We start from the raw sequence: 20,574 nt of genomic DNA on the forward strand, positions 1-20,574 counted from the left end.
AGTCTCCTAAACATAAGATCAAAAATAGCTTTATGTCTAGTCCCCTTGGGTTGCTTTCGTCTCCACCTTGTACACCTTGTACGTTGCCATGGTCATTGCCGCCATCTATGTAGCTGCTGAAACAATAGGATGGTGCCTGCCACAACTGTGACCCATTAAGTGATGCACCAGGTTCGAATGTCAGCACGTAATTTCTTAGTCTTGTTCCATCATCATCATCATCAGGTGTTAGAGAGAGCATCATCACTAGTTTACATGTGGAGGCACACGATCATATGTGATTCATGAGATGATCAGTGAGATGAGATCTACTACATTAGCCCAAATACTTGGACTCCCAGTTTTGTTATACATAAATAACTAGAGCCATAATAAGTTGCCTCTAAATACATATCAACATAACTACATAAGCACCATGGAAGTTCAAACTATATCCCAAACTAAGAAGGGCAATTATAGAAACCAAATTATGTCAAATATCTGGTGCATGGAGAACATCATGTAGGAGTAAGGTACAACCACTATGTTGCACCAACTTGCAGATGCCAATCCCTTTTATTCCAACTCTCGAATTATCTCCTATATATATCCACCAGCTGTCAGGATTGATTTGATGGTACCACGCAACAGCTCCCCTATCTCTAGCTCCATGATCTATGGCTCCTGAGCTTACAGTCCGACTTGATTCACTAAGCAAAAAACAATTAGAAACATAAGTATAATTTAGTAAAATGGAGCAAGAATATACCTTTTTCAGTTCAATGCATTCATGCGCAAAGTAACTCGGCTTACCACAATTGTAGCAGCACATCTTGATCTTGCCTTTTTTACCATCGAGCTTGCTTCTCTTGCGCCGGTTAGCCTTGCCAAAGTAAGATGCTCACCCTTTCTCCTTACCCATTTTGGAGAATTACCAACCTCTCTTGCGCTTGAAATTGGAAGCCTTGTGTGAGTTAGATTCAGCTATATAAGCTAGCCTGAAAGATTTAGCTGCCTTGGGGAACTCATCTTCTAGTTCCAAATGATGCACTATTTCTTGAAAAGTCTTTATATTGTCATTGTGCATCAGCTCTTGAGTGGGGATCTAATCATAGCTTGAACCTGTTACTCATCAAGGAGGGTATGGCCAGCTGCCTTCAACTCCGTTTTCATATTTGACATCTCCCTAAGATGTTGTCTTACGGTATTATTTGTGTGCTTTTTGTAGGAGCCAAACTTGATAGTAAACCTCCTTAGCTTAGCAACTGAAGTACCCCGAAACTTTTCTTTCAGAACAAGCCATTTTTTCTAAGTTGTGTCGTACTCCTCAAACTCACACATGAGATTATCCAACATACTGCTTAGCAACATGATGTAAGCAATGTTGTTCTCTCTTCTAAGAAGCCTCATGATTCCTTTTATGTTGAGTAGAAGTACCTTGCTCAGGCTCAGCCATGGTATGGTTGGTGTCTCCAAAACCTCTAGTTCCTCAAAGGTGTATTGAACTTTTTGGTGCCAAATATCATAATTATCACCGTTCAACTTATCACCCTTGTTCAACTCAGCCGCAACATTCTTATTCAACTTAGCTACATAGAGACAATATACACAAGAAAAACTAGCACAAACAAAAATATCCAATATGTTACACACCCGCCCCCCTATATATATATATATATATATATATATATATATATATATATATATATATATATATATATATATATATATATTATATCGAGCAAACACGAACTAGACCAATGATAACCTAACATAAGACACAAAATTGAAAGTTCACTATGCTCCCAATCATCTTCCATGTTCAAATGTCTAGACCATGAGAACTATTTGCACACCAAAAATTAAGTTCTAGATGAGAACTTTCTTTGAATTCTACCAACATTAGAACTCCTAGTTAATAATATATTTGCATAGTGTATTTAAGGTTCATCTTATAACTTCTGAATTCTTCAAAAATAATATGCATTCCTTGGTCCATTTTTCATCATATGCATATGAGAGAGAGTATTTATATGTAAGCATACTATTGATGGGAGGCAAAATGGATCGTCCTACTCTAGCGTGGAATCACCCAATTCCTGCCAAGCAGACCTCAGAGTCGAGTAGGCCAGGCCTTAATCCCGCTGAGAGCCAGGCCGACCTTAAACCCCGCCGAAGGCTGATCCGACCTCGACCAGAGGCCAGGCCGATCTCAGCCCCTGCCGAAGGCCGAGCCGACCTCGTCAAGCACATGCCGTGGTCTCCAAGCTTGCCGCGCCTACGCTCGCACATGTGGCTGAACATCCCAGCCTAACCAGCTCCTTTCCACGAACCATTGCTTGCTGGACATGCCATGACATGCCAACCAAGGACCATGCCTTGCTACCCCAGCCACGCTTGCTACCAAGAGCCATACCCTGCCACACCAGCCAACACCATGCCGTGCACAAGGACTGCCCATACTGTGTGCCTCAAGTGAGCCTTGGCCTTGGCCACACGCCACATGGCCAAGACCATCTTCTTCCATGATGAGGATGGATCATGCCTTAGCCACCTGGGCACTCTTGTGAGGACTATAAATAAATCATATCAAAAACACTCAGGGACTTTTCTCCCAAAAAATTCTGGATCAACTCTAACTTAGCCATCAGAGGGTATTTGCTGGAATCTCCGGCCAAGGCTTTGTGCAAGTACCTCGGAGCACAGGAGGTGGCCCTCTTTCTCTGTCCCGGTCAGCGTCTTCTTGGCTTCCTCCGGCGTGGTCACCCTCAGGTCAAATTTCAACCCTAAATGCTATACTAATATTATAACATTTAACAACAAATCTCATGGATAAATATTCTCCTTTAAATATAATTTATTTGCAGCGCCCAACCGTGCGAAATGAACGCTATCATGCACGGGGTTGCATGCTGTCACCTGGAAACCCAACTAGATCTAAAAAACCAACACAAATAGTTCTCATCATTATAGCCTGGAAAAGTAGAAATGGTGAATATTCACTGGCAGGGATGGCCTAGGCGGTCGCCTGATACCCCGATTACAGCATTGAGGCCCCCAAAAGATTCTTAGCTATAAATGCAGCATTGAGGCCTCCAAGTCTAAAGACTCTTAGCTATAAATACATTGAGGCTCCAAATAATTTTCAAATGCATTTATTATTATTATTAGTGAGTTCGTCTTAGGCCTCCAAATTTATTGAGCCGTTTTTGCTAACTTGTTAGATAAATTGGCAAGATGGTAAACAAAAGCCTAAACCGACACAATGAACGACAGGCAGCAACCTGCTTTTCACACGTTAGATATGAGGTTTATATTAAATTTTATTAAACTAGTAATTTATCACACATCAAGCACCTGGCAACTTATTTTTTCTTTGCATGCTTCCCTTATGCATGGAGGAATTCAACATAAGTGAACAAGGATAGAAATATGATTGGTTAAGAGGAAAAGAGAATCAAAATTGAAGTTCAAATCGTAACTCATTGGGGAACCATACCCCGCATGAGCCTTGCAGTTATTTATCTACTGTCTAGGATCTACATTCACAAGATATTTGGGCATGGCTAGGAATAAGAATTCAAACACTATTATCAAGCTTCCTCTATAAACTTCTAATAAAACTATCCAGCAATAAAGATTGATCATACTCCTTCTGGTATCCCTCATGATCTTTTGAATAGTTCATCTACATGTTTGAAACCCACTTCTAAAATTTCTTCTGTTGGTCATTATGAGGAGCCGTGCGGGTGTGTGTTTAGTCTCAAATCGATTATTCGCTGGAAAGATTTTAGATACTTATATAAAATCAAGGAATCCAAATAATACTTTCCGGCTAGCTATTTTGAGTGAGGTCTTAAGTTATTACAAATAGTATGAACCGACCCATAACATATGTGAACTATGCAACACTGCAGCACAGATCTATTGAGACTGACCACGGACCGATTATAGTGCTTGTGATTAGTGGTGCTTGTGATTAGATTTGAACCCTTAGTCTGATAGAGACGTCGGGGCTTAAACAGAGAGAGTATGTAAGGACCCGTGCAGGCACATGTTTAGTCTGTTTAATTGGGGAGAGTATGTGAGGACGCGTATAAAGTTATTTGTTGGGTTCATATCACCCAAAATTTCAGATTGCCTTGCTTCATGCTAATCAATATTGTTATGGTTCATGTTCATTTCTAAGTCCCTTTGTCACAACCAGTGGAAAAACAAAACCATGGAATAAAAGAGAAAGAGAACAAAAAAAAAGAAAAAAGAAACTGCCGTTAAAAATCATTGCCATGGTCAGATGTTCGTTTATCACAGTAAGTGAAATTAAAAAACTGTTGTCTGTGGAACATAACAAGGACATGCCACCACCTAGTAAGACATAAAGGCAGTCAAATGAAAACGTAAAGGAGCCTGAAAATGTTAAAATACATAAGGCGCTTAAACCCTCAATAGGTAAAGTAACAACAATCATCCCAATACCAATTGCTGAAAACCACAGTTTAAACCCTTTTTTTTTGAAAAAATTAAGTTGCATGAATATTGCTGCTATACATGTACTCCATCATTTCCATTTGCAAAACCAAGATACCAGGAAACTGTGGAAATGGTGCCATTGCAGCAAATAATAGTACAAATAGTTAAATTTACACATAGACAATTAAACACAATTTCCACACGTAACACAAGAGATAATTATCTGGATCTTGATGAAGATATTTTGATAAACAAAAGATCAAATACCTACTAAATGAAGAAAATGAAAAAGAAATCATCAAAATTCTCTACAAAACAATCTTGATCTCAGCAATGTGCATATGAGATGCCTTGAAGATCTTGAGGTGACATAGACATGGATCGCATGGTAGAATCAAGGAAAAAGTAATTCCTAGCAATGATCCCTTGAGCATTTGGTTAAGATTTGTCCTAAACATAACGTAGACATGGAGGCTGGTGATGATCTTACAGAAGAAATAATCACAAAAAAAAGAGAAAATAGTAAAAGAAAGAAACGTTGTGTAACTAATTGCTAAGATAATGATCACTTACTACTCCTCAAAGGTAGGTCTATCAACTTGATATGAAAACAATCTTCTTACTGATTCTTAAACAAAGTCTATGAAACTCTTGGGAGCTCTTCCTTCATGGCTATCTAGTCTCAAATAGGTTTGTTGTCCTTGGTTTGCTTTTTCCAAGTTAGAAAGATAATCTTATTTGTAATAAGCTGATTTTTACTCAAATAACCACTTGTTATAGTGTTTCTAAATAACATGGTTTTTGCTGCTAATGTTTTTTAAATTAATTTGATTAACAATACATGGTTTGATGGTTAAGATGCGAGGAAAATATAACCAATCTTATTCCTATCTAGTTAGGGTCAGCTTCTTGAGCTGCATATCATTATTTTATCCCCCGTTACCGACAGGAAGAATGCTTAAATTGTTTAAGCAATCAATAAACTTAGTGCGAACCTTCGTCAAAAATAGATTACACAAGCTAAGAAACGATCCAAAATTAGAGTCATACCCTCTTTATAGTTGTCAAATAAATCCATTCAAAAAAAGTTGTCAACCAAAAAATTCTCTAATTGCTAGTGTGACTGTATATCAAACATTAGATACCTCACAAAAACAAGAAACCGCGGCAACCAAAAAAAGGGTGAAAGGAAGAAAAGAAGATGACAATTGAAAGCCCTGACAAAGACGAATTGGGGATAGACTCATGGACGACGCTTCATCGCAAATGATGCTTCCTTGCATGGAGTCTCTCGCATGGGGAGTTGGCTAGGCTGGACTGAGGAGCATTATCGTCCTCAAATTTCAGCCCAACATTGTTGCTCCAGAATGATCTTGGAAACATGTCCTCAAGAACAGGTTTAACTTCAACTGTTTGGAAGATGATTTTAGAAGTGAAGGTGATTTAAAACCACTACTATATAGAATCACAAGAGTGCAACTAAATATAGTCATCACTCCATGCTAGGTACCCCTTTGATAAGATTAAAGAATATATGGACTAGCAGTGTACTAGGTGCCGAAATTAGCTGTATCGTCACAATGCACTAAATGAATTGATGGAACTCTGTTTGGTCTCTTAACCAGTGGACTTTTTAGCATGATGTGGAATTGTGGATAGTTTATTTCAATTATTTTCTTACCATTCGTGACTTTTGAACCTAGCATGACATTGACCATGGTTGTTGGAATGTCAACAACACCTACAATCGGGAGAGAAATTGGATGCTCGTTGGAGGGTTGCTACTTGCTAGAGAAGGATCTCATCGAAGTGGAGGGTCACCGAACAACGATCTCATCCGACATGGGTTGGTGATGGGTGGGCTAAAAGAGTTAGGGATTTTGCCCTAATTCCTAACATTGGTCGGCCCTCGTTATGCTGAAGGGCATTTTGATGAATGATCATTAATGGTTCATCGGCTCACATCAAAAGTTAAGAGGTTTAATTGAAAATTTTTAAATAAAAAGGGATGCAGGTGCAAAGGGTTGAAAGTTGATGGTGTCGACGTGTAATTTTATGTATTAAAACCTAGCCGGGAAAGCAAAGCCTGAGACGGAGGGATCTTTCAGGTCAAACATATTTTTCGTGAAACTAATGGAACTGCGGACTAGGTGGCTAATTATTCAGCTAATCACTCTATTCCATGAGTTGGAGATGGAAAGCTGTCCTTGGCACTTTCGAAAAAAAAAAAAAAAAAAAAGGTCAGGCGGCTTTAACGGTACAATCTTCTATGTACAAAGCATAAGGATGCGTATGAGGACACTTTTATCAACCGTTCATTTCTTCCATTCAAAGACATCCTGTCAGCCCATATGCACCGTCACGTCTAGGGGTCCCTACAAGTAGGTTTAACGAGAAAAATGGACGGTCCAGATGCATCCGAATGCAACACGAGCGGCTAATCGACCATCCGCCTATAAACTTCGGTACGCTCTTCCGTAAGATAGCGTTAGCGCCCCGACACCCCCACCGAGTCCAACGCTTCTCTCCTTCTCTTTCTCTGCAGCTCCTCTCACTTCAGCGGTGCGGAGCTCTGCTTCCCCGTCCCTCTCCGTCAATGCTAGGGGGCCTAAACCCTAGCCCTGTTGCTTTCTTTACAGGTAAAATCCCTTCCTTCGATTCTTCGTCAGGTAGTGCTTTTAGATCTCCAGTTCCCGTTCTTGCTGGTTTGATCGCTTGCTATGTGGAGAAAGACCATCATATGAATTCTCCTGACTTTTTGGCTTTCTTTGATCGGGTGGATCTGACAGTGATGTTTTTTTTTTTTTCTAATTCGCAAAGAAATCGCTTGTTCGTGCGGTTGTATGAGTGAATTTTCATCTGAATTTGTTATTCAGAGGTGGGATCGATGGAGACAAGGGTTCGTGTCTGCATTTCATGATCTTAGGGTTTCATGGCGCGAAGAGATAATAGCTGTTTGTTGTTTATCTTGGTTGTTTGCTGATTAAAATGGCAGATCTTGTCATGTTTTTTGTTTTTTTTTTTGTGTTATTTCTCGTTTCTTCTGGGGGTGTTGGGGTGGTGGGGGAGGATGGGGAGGTATTGGGAAGCGGAAAGATCCTTTCTTTTCTTGGTAGATTTTGTCCAAAAAGATTGACAACTTAGATTTTGCAGTTCTAATCAAGGATTAAGGTTGTAAAGGCTGTTCTTGTGCACTGCTGAGTATAGCTTGGCATGAGTTGACTTGTTTTTTCCCCCCTGTATATGATTATTTTGTGATTAAATAGATCATGATTGGTATTTTGTTGCATATGTAATGCTTTTGCCCATATCTGTTTATCGAAATTTTTAATGTGTGGTGAAATTATGAAAAATGCCTTAGAGAGGAACATCACTTGCTTTTGTTATGCTTGATCTGTTAAATGTTGAGGAAAATACCTGCATATCATGCATTATGTAGAACATGCATTATTAAATAATTCATTAGCTTAGCGTCCAGGAGAGGGAAATATGAGATTTCATGGAGTAAACTACTTAGTTCTCTTATAATTTATTGAGGCTCAAGAAGTAAAAGCAGGAGAGGGATTGGGTGGTTTGTTCTGGAGCAGGTTTGACCCATTAGTGTTGCGAACGCAAACTAGGGACACAAAATTAGTTTTTTTCGTTTTTTATTAAACATTATGGGAATACCCTAAGAACCTGCAGATATAGGTAGATTTCTCACTTTGTTATTTAATAAAAAAATTGCCTTTAGGAGTAAGGACCAAGATATCAGACTTGTTACTGATTCTGGTAAAGCTTATGGTATAGTACCAAAAGATAATGTGGTGGGAATTGAAAAGAAAAGCATATTGAATGAGTACATAAAATGCTAGAAGTTCCTAGTCTTAATGAAATTCCTAAATCTGAAAAATTCACAATGCGCACGCACAAAAAAAGAAGAGTTTTAAGATCAGACATTATTTAACAGTTGTACTTTCTTACTGAGATTTAAGGAAGTGAAGCTTGATATAATCAAGCTGAGGTGTGAATTGGTGGTCATGAACTGTACTGGTACATATAGCATAGGTTTGAAGATCATGAAAATGACAATGTAACAAATGGCATACCATCCTAATATCAAATCAAAAGTTTTCTAGTACCAGAGAGCAGTTAGATTTTGTGTTGTAGGGTCATCTATTTATTCATTGTATTGTATGCTTTGTTAAAGAAGAGTTTCATGGTAAAATTGATGGAAGAGATGTTTATTTACTTGATCTATACTGGAATATTTTTATTCAGTCACATGAGACATACCAAGTCATCTCTCCTGACATTTTTTGAGGAATTTTGTAGAAGATAACAGATTGACGTATGGTGCAAATAACGATCCTTTTTTGGTAGCCAATAAAAAATTGTTTCTCTTTGAAAAAGAAAACAACTATGTTGTTTGTGATGGGTTGCAGTACGTAGATATGGAATCAACTAGTCATGATCATATAATTTTTTAATAATCTTGCAAGGTCTTGATGGTTTCCTTTCTATGGACATCTCGTAACTGCTCTATAAGTTGGCAGATTACTGGTGCACTTGGTAACGCTTAAAAATGGTATATGTGTATCTTCTAAAGTAGAAAATGTATTTTCTGAAAAAATAATGCTATGTTTGGTTGACTGGAATGAGTATTGGAATGGAATGGGTATTCCGACTTTGGCCTCATTCCAATACTTGGTATGACATTAAATAATGGGATAATGATTCCTCTATAATCACAAGCCCTTTGGAATGAAAGAATGGTGATCCCACTCCTAGATGGGAGGAATGGTCATTCCCATGAGTATGGGAATGAATGATATTTTGGTAATTAACTAATTAGCAATATTTATAATATAAAATAGCAATAAATAATATATTTGATACGAGTTAATTATTAATAATTATAATACAAAATAAAAATAAATAATTTAACTAATATTTAACTAAATATATGTTATTAGAAAATAATGAAAATATCAAGTAGTATGCATTGTAATATTATATCAATTGTTACTTAACAGTGTACTATTTATTATATACCAGCAAATAAGCAATGTCTAATGTGTGTTAATGAATAATAAAAATAATTAAATTGTATCATATAAAAATAATATATTAGATAAAATTAGAAAATAGAAATTAAAAATGGATATTCATTTGCTGGTTCCAGATGAGAAACTGAACCTTGTGGTCTAGTTAGTCCTGAAAAATGGATAGAAAAAAGTAATTACATACAATTGTAATATAAACATATAAAAATATTTTAATTAAAAATTAGGAAATATGGACAAAAATGGAAACAAAAATATAAAAAATATGTAAATAAATTTTACATTCAAAAGTAAAATATTACATTGAAAATTTCAAGTATAAATACAATTATTTCATATAAAAACAAAAACCAGTTGATAAGAATGCTAATTAAAAATGAAAAGAATAAAACATGATATGTAAAAATAACGACCATTAATATTGTAATAGTTAGATAAAAGTTCATCATATAGATATATAGAATAATAGAAGACTCTTGAAAGAATTGTAATGATTATTATTATAAATTTAGTTCTACCCTTTATTTGATGATATATTTGGATAAGCAATATAAATTAATTATATTCTAATATATAAATAGCTAAATTAATTATTAGAATTGAATTGCTATTCCTTTTCCATGCATTCCTTCATTTCGTGGCCAAACAATAGATTGAGAATTATGATTCTGATTCCCTGCATTCCATTCTCACTGTATATTGATGCCTATTCTGATTCTTTTCATTTCTATAAACCAAATGTAGCTTAAGTGTTTGATAATATCATTAGAAGTGCTTCTACAAGAAACAGAAGCCAAAAAAGAAGTTAGAAAAGTAAGTTCTTGCTTCTTTCATGACATTGCTCCTTGTCTTTCAAATATGGTAAGCTTATATATAAAAAAGTAGTTCCACAATGTTACCAAACACTAGATATACCAAAATGTACTTTTTAATTAAAAATTTAAATAATCCGATTTTTGAGAATGACTTTAAGCAATACCAAGCAAGCCCTATGTTTGTCGAATGTATTATTCTCAGTTGCCCAAGTTTAAAATGCCTATTGTGATTCCTTCTTGTGGAGGAACAATATCTTGTTTTGCAACATTTTGGAATGACATAAACAAGGTGTGGCATCTTGTTTGCATTGGTTAATTCCTATGTATCCTTGCATTCAATATATGGGTGGTCTACAAGCTCTTGGCAGGAGAAATGGCTTGGGCAACCCTAAACAAAACAATGCATTCTCCTATTGTTTGAATTATAAGAGCTCAAGTTTCAGAGTTATGTTTTAAGAAGGGTTTTGTGAAACCTTCAAACGAATGGGCTGTGTCCCTCTTAGGTGATTTTGGAGCCTTGAGAATCAGCTTTATTGAACTAGAAATAGGTTGTTCCTAGTTTGGTGTATTCTTCTAGTTCTGCTAGCATATAAAGGGAGGACATCTAGCTTGCTTAATAAGCTTCCACTACATATCCTAGTTCATATGTTCAATCTTGCCTATATGTGGATCCATATTTGACATGTGGCTCGAGCATTAGCCGGAGGCAGTATCATTTGTCGATTAGGCTATCACTCATTGAGAACTATGAATAGGCTACTGTTTTTGATCAAGGTGTTTGTATTTGGTGTTTTCATGTCCATAGGAAAGATAGAGAAATTCCATGCGGTATTCACCTCTGCTCCATGTTGGTGATCTCTAAGTTATGCTCCATGGTGATGAGTCTCATAGGTTTCTGCTCTTGAAATGAGATTGAGAGATTTTTGCAGCATCATTAAAGAGGATATTTTAAGTGAACAAGAATAAATATTGACCAGGGCCCATGTTTTGCTTCTACACCATCATTCCTTCTTTATGTTCATATGAATAGAAGTTAATGCAGTCACAAGAAAGAGACAGAGAGCTTTTCAAAATACTGATGATGTATATATTCATTTGACAGAGACAAACAGAGTCCTTCCTACTTGAGCATTTGCTTTAGGCAATAAATTTACTATTGAAATTCTCATTGAACTCCTTTTTTCCTTGCTAGTTTTTTTGTTTGAATAATTTTTCTAAATTAGAAGTTTAAATCAATTGAATAATTAAAGAAGTTCTATTTGTTCAATGAATTTCTCCTCCCCTAACCCTTTCTTTTTGTTTGTCTACTACTTCTTATGAATCTAAAAAAAGGAGTTCTGATAAACCCGAAAAGCAAGGAATAGTAATCTTTGACGAACAAGAGCAAAAATCATTATTATTTCGATACAAGACACCGCCCTTTTCTTGTGTCGAATAGAAAATTAGGAATATTGCTCTCTCTCTCTCATGTATATTGATTCATGGGTTAATGTTTTAAGTTCAAAAGTATTATTCGAGAACCTATCTACAACTTTGCTTTTAGTGCTTGTTTAGATACTCTATTTGGGATTAACATATCAATAGAATCTGAAAACTGTTGAGGGCTTGTTTGGATATTTCTACAAGATTGGGCTGATAATCCTATAGGATTTGTGAATTGGGCCGCCATTTAAGCATGGCCTTGTATCAACCAAATACCATCTTGCCCGAATCTTGTGGGAAGAAAAAAAAGACCTTCATAGGTTCTTTTTTTTTTTCTTCCTGCAGCCCAAAGGCTATGACTTAGGTTGGGTTTGGATAGGCTCTTAGAAAATGCAAGCTAGATGGGTCAACAGACCCGATTCCTACAGCATTTTCATCCCAATCTTGTAGAAATATCCAAAGAGGCCCTGAATGGGTTGTTTTTTCCGGCCAATCCTGTAAGAAAATTGCTTTGACAAAAGTTCACAAGATAATGAGGTTTGAGATCTTGTTGTTATGTTTGGCAATGTTTTGAAGAGTGGAAACAAGCAGCCACGGGTGCATAGTGCCTAGGCGCTACATGGCTGTTTTGAGGTCATGCAAATGATTCAAACATAGCAACAATGATAGGAGCTCCTGATTATGGCAGTTGAAATCGTGATAGCTATAGCTTATGCTGATTATTGTAGTGGTGGAAGCCATCGATGATAATGGCCATAGCAGCAGCTTAGTGGTGATAGACACAGCAAAAGGAAAAAAAGAGTGGAGGAGAAGGAAGGAAAGAAAGAAATAAGTAATGTTTTTAAAGTTGCCATGGCATGTAGGCAGTCAAGGGATTGCGTAGCACATATGTGGTTTGTATTTTTTAACCAAATAAAAATTAGTAAAATACATGAACTACAACAAAAACAACCATATACTATTTTTTGGATAAAAATCGGGGGCAGACTTGGGGGGCCAGCAGGGGCCATGGTCCCCTCAAGATCTGAAAGATCCTTAGTCACCTATTAGTTTTGTAAGGCTTGTCTTTTGATCATCCGAAGACTCTTCTTATGTGCCACCCCAAAAGTTCCCATATTATCTCCTGTGTAAAGCCCCCTCTCATTCATTGATATTTGGGATTGCACTATTCTACTAATTCTGTTATGGCATTTGTTACTAATCGATATTGTTAAAAGTTAAAAGTTTAGATCATAATGAGGATTCCTTGTTTGGAAAGTTCGAAATAACCCCATTAGAATTATATTCTTTTCAAAAATTTAGAACGGGACCAATCCATTCATCTATAGATTGAATATATAGCCTGGAAAAAATCTATTCTTCTCCAAAGAGTCCATCCCTACCCATGCACATTTCGGTAGAGAGAGACAGGTATGTTTCTCTTATTTTTCTTATTTTTCCTCTTTGTTTGCTGGTGCATGCATTCATATATTCTTCACAAAATGAATCATTACTACTTTGCATTTTTAAATTATAATATAATTTCTATATGCACTTCAAAAAATTTAAAACAACCCTTTTCGTTCTTGATTAAACTCTCATTTCGTGTAGCCCTGTTTGCTCTATCCATGGATGGTCTTTGACCCTCTCTCCATCTTTTCTCATATTACCACTTCAATAAAAAATCTGGTGTTTCTTACCAAAACAAAGAATAAAATGTGTGGTGTCATGCCACTAATTTACTGGAAAAAGAAAAATTCATCCATGAGTTTCTCTTGAGAACCTACTCAGGTTTTTTTTTGTTCTTTGTTTTGATTTATGAATGAGAAACAATAAAATGCTTCTAGTTTTCTGAATCACCTTCATAATAATTATATCACCAAAAGAAATCTTGACTACACACAATCCCATAAGTATATTATTGATCTCTGAAATAATCTGGCTAGATATATAACATGCTAGATCAAAATATTTCTTTGAATTTATTTAAATTATTAAATATTATAAATTAAATCAAATATGGTGCTCAATACGATATTATAATCTATGAATAAAATTGAAAAGTAAACACAATTTAAAATACCTTTGCTATTTTATAAAAATAAATTTAGTCATTTCTTATAATAAGCCAAGATAAATGTTGTCAATACAATTTTCTGAGCCCCCTCCAAAGGGAAATTTCTGGCTCTAGCCCTATAAATAATATCAATATTAATAGCAATAACAATTAATATGAGTCTTATTACTTGATACTAATAAAAGCAGTTACAATATCATTGTAACTCAAATTCACCCTAACCATTAATTTGAACATTGTTCCATGTACATAGACCCCTATAAGAATGGGGCATATATTTGGAGCCATAATGCTAAGCGGGCCACATATGCAACCAAACAATGCTGATGGAGACACAAATATGGCCACATAGTACTATGGACTGTCCTTTCAGCCCATGTGTGGTATTGCTGTATATAGTAACCGCATGTAGGCAATATAGTGCAGTTAAGGGACCACATTTGCATTTGGGGTCTTATGCACTGCATTTAATCACTGGAAATAAGGATGCACAGCTTTGCCTAAGGTGGTTGCTTATATAGGCAGCAGGTACATGCCTGCCCATGGTTAGGTTGCATATATAGGCAGCCTAACTTGGCAATGTATCCCTGGAGCAACTTTGCCTAAGGTGGCTGCTTAGGTGTATTCTAAAGCAGTGATTTTGATGCAGTCCCTTAGTGCTAAGGTTGCAAATAAATTGATACATGCAGAAATAAGTTTTACATCATTTTAGATATGAAAATTCTCAATGAAAACATTCAAAAAAGAAAAAGAGTAATTGGATGGGAGAAAGGAAGTTAATAAATTGTTTTAGATTTGACTCAACTAAAATGAGGAAAAATCTAAATGGGAGTGGAAGAGAAGAAGGAAAGGAAGTTAATAGAGGAGAAACAGTAATTGAGGAAAAACATTTATAAACAAGCTAATTAATTCAAAGAAAACAATAAATTGGGAAAAACTTGTTACTCCTTATGGACCGCTATTTATAGACTAAATACCCATGAAAAATTGGTTCCTAATTTTAGGACCCCCACCTTGCCAATAATGAATTTATGAATCTAAAACAGTTTGACTCAAAATAATTCTTCTAATCTAAAAGAAAAAAGTGTAATAGGAGGGGACAGAGAAAAGGAAAAAGTGGGAGAGAAATGGACAAATATTTAGGAAATAAATCTATAAGCAAGCTAGTACATTCAAAGCAACCCATAGAGTGTGCAAATTTTGTTGCTTCTAATTGACTTCTGTTTATATTCCTCTCAATAGCGTTAACATTTTCTAATCATAAAAGAACCTTGAACTTGAAAATTAAAGAGTTTGGAGTCTAACATGATGTGATTGGAAATATATATTTTTTCCAAATCAATCCAAAAACTCCACTACCGTTAATCTATTCACTTCATGACATAAAATAACCCAGAGCGTCCAAAAACAATAAAACACATATTAACATGGAACCCGGCATGAAAACGAAGGAACTTATTGCAAAACAAAATTAAAGCTACTTAAAACCTATTATAAACCAACCTAGGCCCTTTTTTTATTTTACTTTTGATGATCTAATTCCTCAGCATCTATCTTCGCTGGTAGATGCAGATGCTTCTGGTTGTTTTTTCAATAGATTCCGAGGCTTGCCTGCCTTCTTACCAGAAGGAGAAGGCCTAGAGTAGAACTTATGGACAATGGTCCTAGTGAAAATGATTCAAAAAACAATAGAAAATTTCCCCTCTAAATTAACACAAAATTAGCAAGAAAATATGAAGCAAACAACCTACTTCCAAAAAAGATTTACATAGTTGAGTCAAATCTAAAACAAATCTAAAATAAATAGGGATTGTCCCCCTCCTTCCTCACTTTTTCCTTCTCTTCATTTTTCTCTTTTTTGGTGTTTGCATGCATTTGTGCACGTTGGGGGTGGGGGGTAGTGGTGGTGCACTAAGGGGGAGTGTGGTTTCTTTGCTCTTGGCATTCTCTTTCCTTGTTATTTTTCTCTTGTCGCATGGGACACTGCTGCATCCACTTTACTTCTTGTTCTTTAATTTGTCATCGTCATCATTATCAACATGTCTTATGCTTTCAAACTCTAAAGAGGTTATACTTATATCTAAGGGCATGAGGTCCAACTTGCCCAACATTCATTTTGAAAACTAAGGCATCAAAAGTTTGACAATAGGGGATATATTACCTATAGGTTTGGAAGTGGAGTCTACCCTTTTTTCGCAGGCTCATGCCAAATTATGTTTGTTCCACCAAGCCTATGAGAGTTGCGTCGGAGTTTGGCATGTTGGCTAATTTATAGCATACCAAGAGTGTCTGATTTGTAAACAGGTCCTTTCAGCCAGTGTTTGATTAATCAATTCCCTCTCCCATGCAGCATACAAGTTAAATGATTTGGCACATGCAAGATTGGTTAACATGTTACATGATTAAGCCTCGTTACGGCAACATCATGATGGTGTTTTTGTATTTTTAGGATGAATATAGGTGGATACAATTTAATGTTGTGCAGAAGATTTGTGAAGCTCTGGAATATTGTGGTGCAAATCATCTTGATGCCTCTATACTATTTAAGAGTATTTTTTAGCTTAATTATCTTTCAGAATATAATTGATGGGAATGTTCTAAGCAATACTTGCAAAGAAAGTACTATATATGTTTTATTAATAAAAGTTGATGAATTCTGATGAGATTTGGTTGACATTTCTGATTTGTTGCCGGTGCTCATTTCATTATCAAAAAGTGGCTCTTCTTCATATCATCTGAAACCATGGTATGCCGAACCGGCCCATATCGATCGGTACGAACCAGTCCGGCTAGCTACTGGTACGCCGGAGCCGTGGAAACTAGTACGGGCCGGTTCTGTGCTGGAGACGAAGAAGACGAAGAGAAGGAGAGAGAGCGCGGGGAAGAGAGGGAGGGAGGAGATCTGTGGCCGCCATTGGAGAGCCGCAGAGGGGACGCGGCCGCGGCCTCGGCCTCTACCGCGCCCCTGCAGGTTCCCCCGTCCCTAGCCGGGCTCCGCCGCCCCCCGGCCTCCGCCGCCCCTCTGCGGCTCTCCGATGGCGGCCACAGATCTCCTCCCTCCCTCTCTTCCCCGCGCTCTCTCTCGTTCTCTTCTTTTCCGGCTCCAGCGGGGAAGAGCTAGCCGGTTCGTACCGCCCGGTTCCGGCACGAACCGGAACCGTACTGGTCTGGTCCGGTACGGCGGACCTTGTCTGAAACATCAATATCTACTTCATTTCTCTTTCATTTCTATGCCTGAATCCTAAGCATAGTTGGTTTGTTTGCATGTATTCCTATTTTGATGTAGCCAACTAATTCTTTCATCTTACTCGTTGGCAAAAAAGAAGATCATACTCCTGAGGCACATCTAAGATGAAGCTGATGACACTCTACCATCTTGTCAATAATTTGATGGGTTTGATGTTAGCTGGCCCATCATGTGCTGAATGTTATTAAAACATCTATTTGTTTACACCATTCAGCTTCCTGCTTTTGTTTGAATATAGATGTATAAACAATCGCATACTTTTTGTTCAAATTTCGTGTTCCTGTGTAAGGTTCTGTACAGTAATTGCTGAAGTTAGAAGTTCTTTCTCTTCCCCTAAAATCTGTTAAAGAGGTGATTTAGGATCCTGAGTATTTGGCTTCAAGTGCAATCATTTTATTTATTTGATGTAATTATTTTATTGGTTGGGCTTGATCCTTATATTGTGTGTTTTTTTCTGGATATATCGGGAAAAATATAGGTATGGGAGCATTTTGCTGTTGTCCATGTTCAGAGGATTTTGAAGAATATGCCCATCCAAGCAATCCCATGTATAGGCACTGCATATGCTTAAGATACTTCTTTCATCAGCTGTTCAGTGGGGTAACGTTATAAAATCACAGATTTTGCTTACATTTCAGGTTTTATTATACATCGACTTACCATAATTTTTATCATAGCTTTGTGCCAATCATATTTTCCATTTGGACCATATCTGATTATGGTGCGCCTAGCTAAAAATGATGTCATATATGGCTGACCTGCTGGTAGAATCTACAGTCTCTTTGCGATCAGTCCTAAAAGAAACCTGTGTTTATGTGGGAAATTCTTGTCTGTGAACATGCTTCTGTGTTTTCCATGTTGATGTTTCTACTTCCCGTCTGTGGTGCCTTCTCTGAATCATTTTGACCCTTCATTAATTATTGTCTCCAGCATGATATGAAAGTCAAACACAGATGAATAAAGAAGCAAAACAGTATGGTCAAAGGGCTAATTGCTATTGAGTGATGGTGAACGAATTAGTAACGTTTTGTATACAGATAAATGCGACTCTCTCTCTCTCTAGGCAAATTATGAATGTTGAGTTGGACTATAACTGCGTACTTTGTCAATTATGCAATCTGAGATATTTGGAATGCCATTGCTATTATATTATATTGGCCCACTCGGTTTGGCATCATCAGTAAATGTCAGTAAATGGGAGTACCACACTTTATGAATCTATTTTCCATGTCAAGCAGATTATAAGTTCTCCATAGAGCTATATTCTGAAGGTTATCTTTGTAAATCCTGTTTCTAATTCTCTCTCTTTTCTGCCATACATTTTGCAGTAACTATTTTCTCACTCAATTTCATTTCCCTTGTAGTATAGCGCAATGTTTCAAAGATTGGAGGTGCAGACAGTTGCTTCCCCTGTTCAAGCAGTAACTCCATTGACATCAACAGGCATTGGAACCACTTCAGCTGACAGTTCATTGTCTGAGACCTACCACCTTGTCCCTCAACCTCCATCTTATGATACAGATCCTAGATTATCTCATTCCCAACGTGATGGGTTGGTCTTGAGGAGGGACAAGTCTATGAGCCACTTACAGGAAGAATCACAGACCCGTCGAAGAAATGGAAGTAGCTCTGCAGTGGAACATTTAGTTTCCATTAAAAAATGGAACAGTGTAGAAACTGAGGAAGAAAAACCTAGCCATTCTGAATCAGAGAAAAATCTATATGCAAAAGCTTATGGTACTGGTTATGTGATAGCGACTTCAGAGGATGAAGATGTTTGCCCTACATGTCTTGATGGTATACTGGTTTCTCTTTTGTTTTCATGATCATATTGTTATGTTTTTTTTTTTCTTTTTTCTTTATAACTAAATACAAAATGTGTTGCTTCAATAGGTTGTCTGAGATGTCCTAATATGAATTCTAATGGGAAAGCCCTGTATGTTATTCAATTTATGGATCTTTGATGAGGAATTGTAGTTTTTTTGTCATCTTTCCTTTGTAGATTCTTTAATTTATTTACTTTCCTTTTCATTTTACAGAGTATACTCCTGAAAATCCAAAAATTGTGACAAATTGCTCTCATCATTTTCATCTGAGCTGTATATATGAATGGATGGAAAGAAGTGATAGTTGTCCAATTTGTGGCAAGGTATCTAATGATGTTTTTTTCCTCTATGTTTTTTCTTACTTAATATATTTGTTCATATTTGTTCATTTGATTGACAGTTTTAGGCCAGTAATACTGGATATAATATGTTTACTTGTCTTCTCATTTATTTTCTAGAATTCTCAGAAATTGCATGCAAAGTGTTCAAAGTTTGTTAAATTAATGGCCGTGAAGTTCTTTCCTCTGATTGATTCTTGTATCATTTTCCTTCTTTTTTGGCTATATCTGTTAATATGTTTACCTATTGCTTCAGTCTATTGCTAAATTATGGAATAGATAGAACACATTCAGGATCAGTAGAGGTTCAATATCTTCTTAGTCCTTGCATGCTCTTTTAATTTATCAGTACTTTGATGATGTCTCAGGTGATGGAATTCTGCGAGAGTCCATGATATAAATTTATTTATTCTCTACATTTTGGTAGAGAAATAGCAGAGCATGTAGTGTTGGAGGGAGTGTTTGTAAATAAAAGTTCTGCAGCCCCAGCACAGAGCTATCTATCAAGGGACAGAGTTCTCAAATATACTGACATGTCCATATGTAAAAATTCTCTAGCACATTGATTAACAACTGTTTTTTGATGCTACTGTTTTACCTTGTATTACATACCATAAGCTGAAAGTTTTGATAGCTATAGCACTGTCTCTGATAATAAAAGCATTGTTGCAAAACCTTGTGCCTTTACTTCTGATTTTCCTTTTCTCCCAATTTTTTATTAAATGAAGATCTTGATAAAAGAAATCAGATATTAGAAAAGTTTGATTAAGCAACAACTAGATACTGTTAAGTGCAATTTGTAACTGTCTGTTTCTTGGCATATCCCTATTCTGTTTCTTATTTCATTTTCACTGCTTGCAAGATCATGATTCTTGCACGACAGGTTTTGGAACATAGATTCCACTTGGAAATTACTTAGTCGTCCCAGTAGAGCTAGATGGATGGTCAGCAGATAGTCTAATTGGATTTCCTAGCCATGTATTCCTTATGCAAAGCAGGGACCCTTCTTCGTGAATAAAAATTGAACCTTTGGAAGAAACCTTACCAACAAATAATGCCTTTAAGGATTTCTTTGAAGTTTGTGAAATTTTAATCAAATGACCATCAAGTGGCAGCAATGTTTAATAAAAATATTGCTCTAGGGGCCAGGTGGTTACCCTGATTCAATGCTTGCCTAGATGTTGTGGTGGGTCCTGTTGTCATGGATGCCATTAAGCATCACATTCTTGGCACAGACAAATAGGTCTCAACTTTTCAAGCAAGCACTTTATAGGAATGATGTAGATGTGAATTTGTAAGCTGTTTATCCTTACAGTTGCTGCTTTATCTTGATTCAGATATCCAAGCGCCTATAACTCTGTTCCCAATCTTACCTG

General features: G+C 36.6%; 1 protein-coding gene across 2 annotated transcripts; it reads left to right on the forward strand.

The window, feature by feature from the left end:
- The first annotated feature begins 6,949 nt into the window (after positions 1–6,949).
- LOC103696993 (E3 ubiquitin-protein ligase At3g02290-like) lies at positions 6,950–19,872 on the forward strand. Of its 2 annotated transcripts, none has more exons than XM_039128389.1 (5): positions 6,950–7,088; positions 17,513–17,654; positions 18,399–18,831; positions 19,074–19,183; positions 19,567–19,872. In XM_039128389.1, the coding sequence occupies exons 2-5, from the start codon at positions 17,598–17,600 to the stop codon at positions 19,591–19,593; spliced, it is 627 nt and encodes a 208-aa protein (XP_038984317.1). In that variant the 5' UTR covers positions 6,950–7,088; positions 17,513–17,597; the 3' UTR covers positions 19,594–19,872. The 2 variants fall into 2 exon arrangements, with proteins under 2 accessions (XP_038984317.1, XP_038984316.1); XM_039128388.1 differs by having other exon boundaries at positions 17,513–17,634.
- Positions 19,873–20,574: the final 702 nt, after the last annotated feature.

Source organism: Phoenix dactylifera, chromosome 7, assembly GCF_009389715.1.
Source record: "Phoenix dactylifera cultivar Barhee BC4 chromosome 7, palm_55x_up_171113_PBpolish2nd_filt_p, whole genome shotgun sequence".
Lineage (NCBI taxonomy): Eukaryota > Viridiplantae > Streptophyta > Magnoliopsida > Arecales > Arecaceae > Phoenix > Phoenix dactylifera.

Bases quoted from the DNA above. Each gene is read 5' to 3' on its own strand.
- LOC103696993 (XM_039128388.1), top strand. From the start codon at position 7,046: ATGCTAGGGGGCCTAAACCCTAGCCCTGTTGCTTTCTTTACAG. The intron at 17,635-18,398 runs GTAACGTTATAA...TTTCCCTTGTAG, and splicing joins TTCATCAGCTGTTCAGTGGG to TATAGCGCAATGTTTCAAAG. The intron at 18,832-19,073 runs GTATACTGGTTT...TTCATTTTACAG, and splicing joins TTGCCCTACATGTCTTGATG to AGTATACTCCTGAAAATCCA.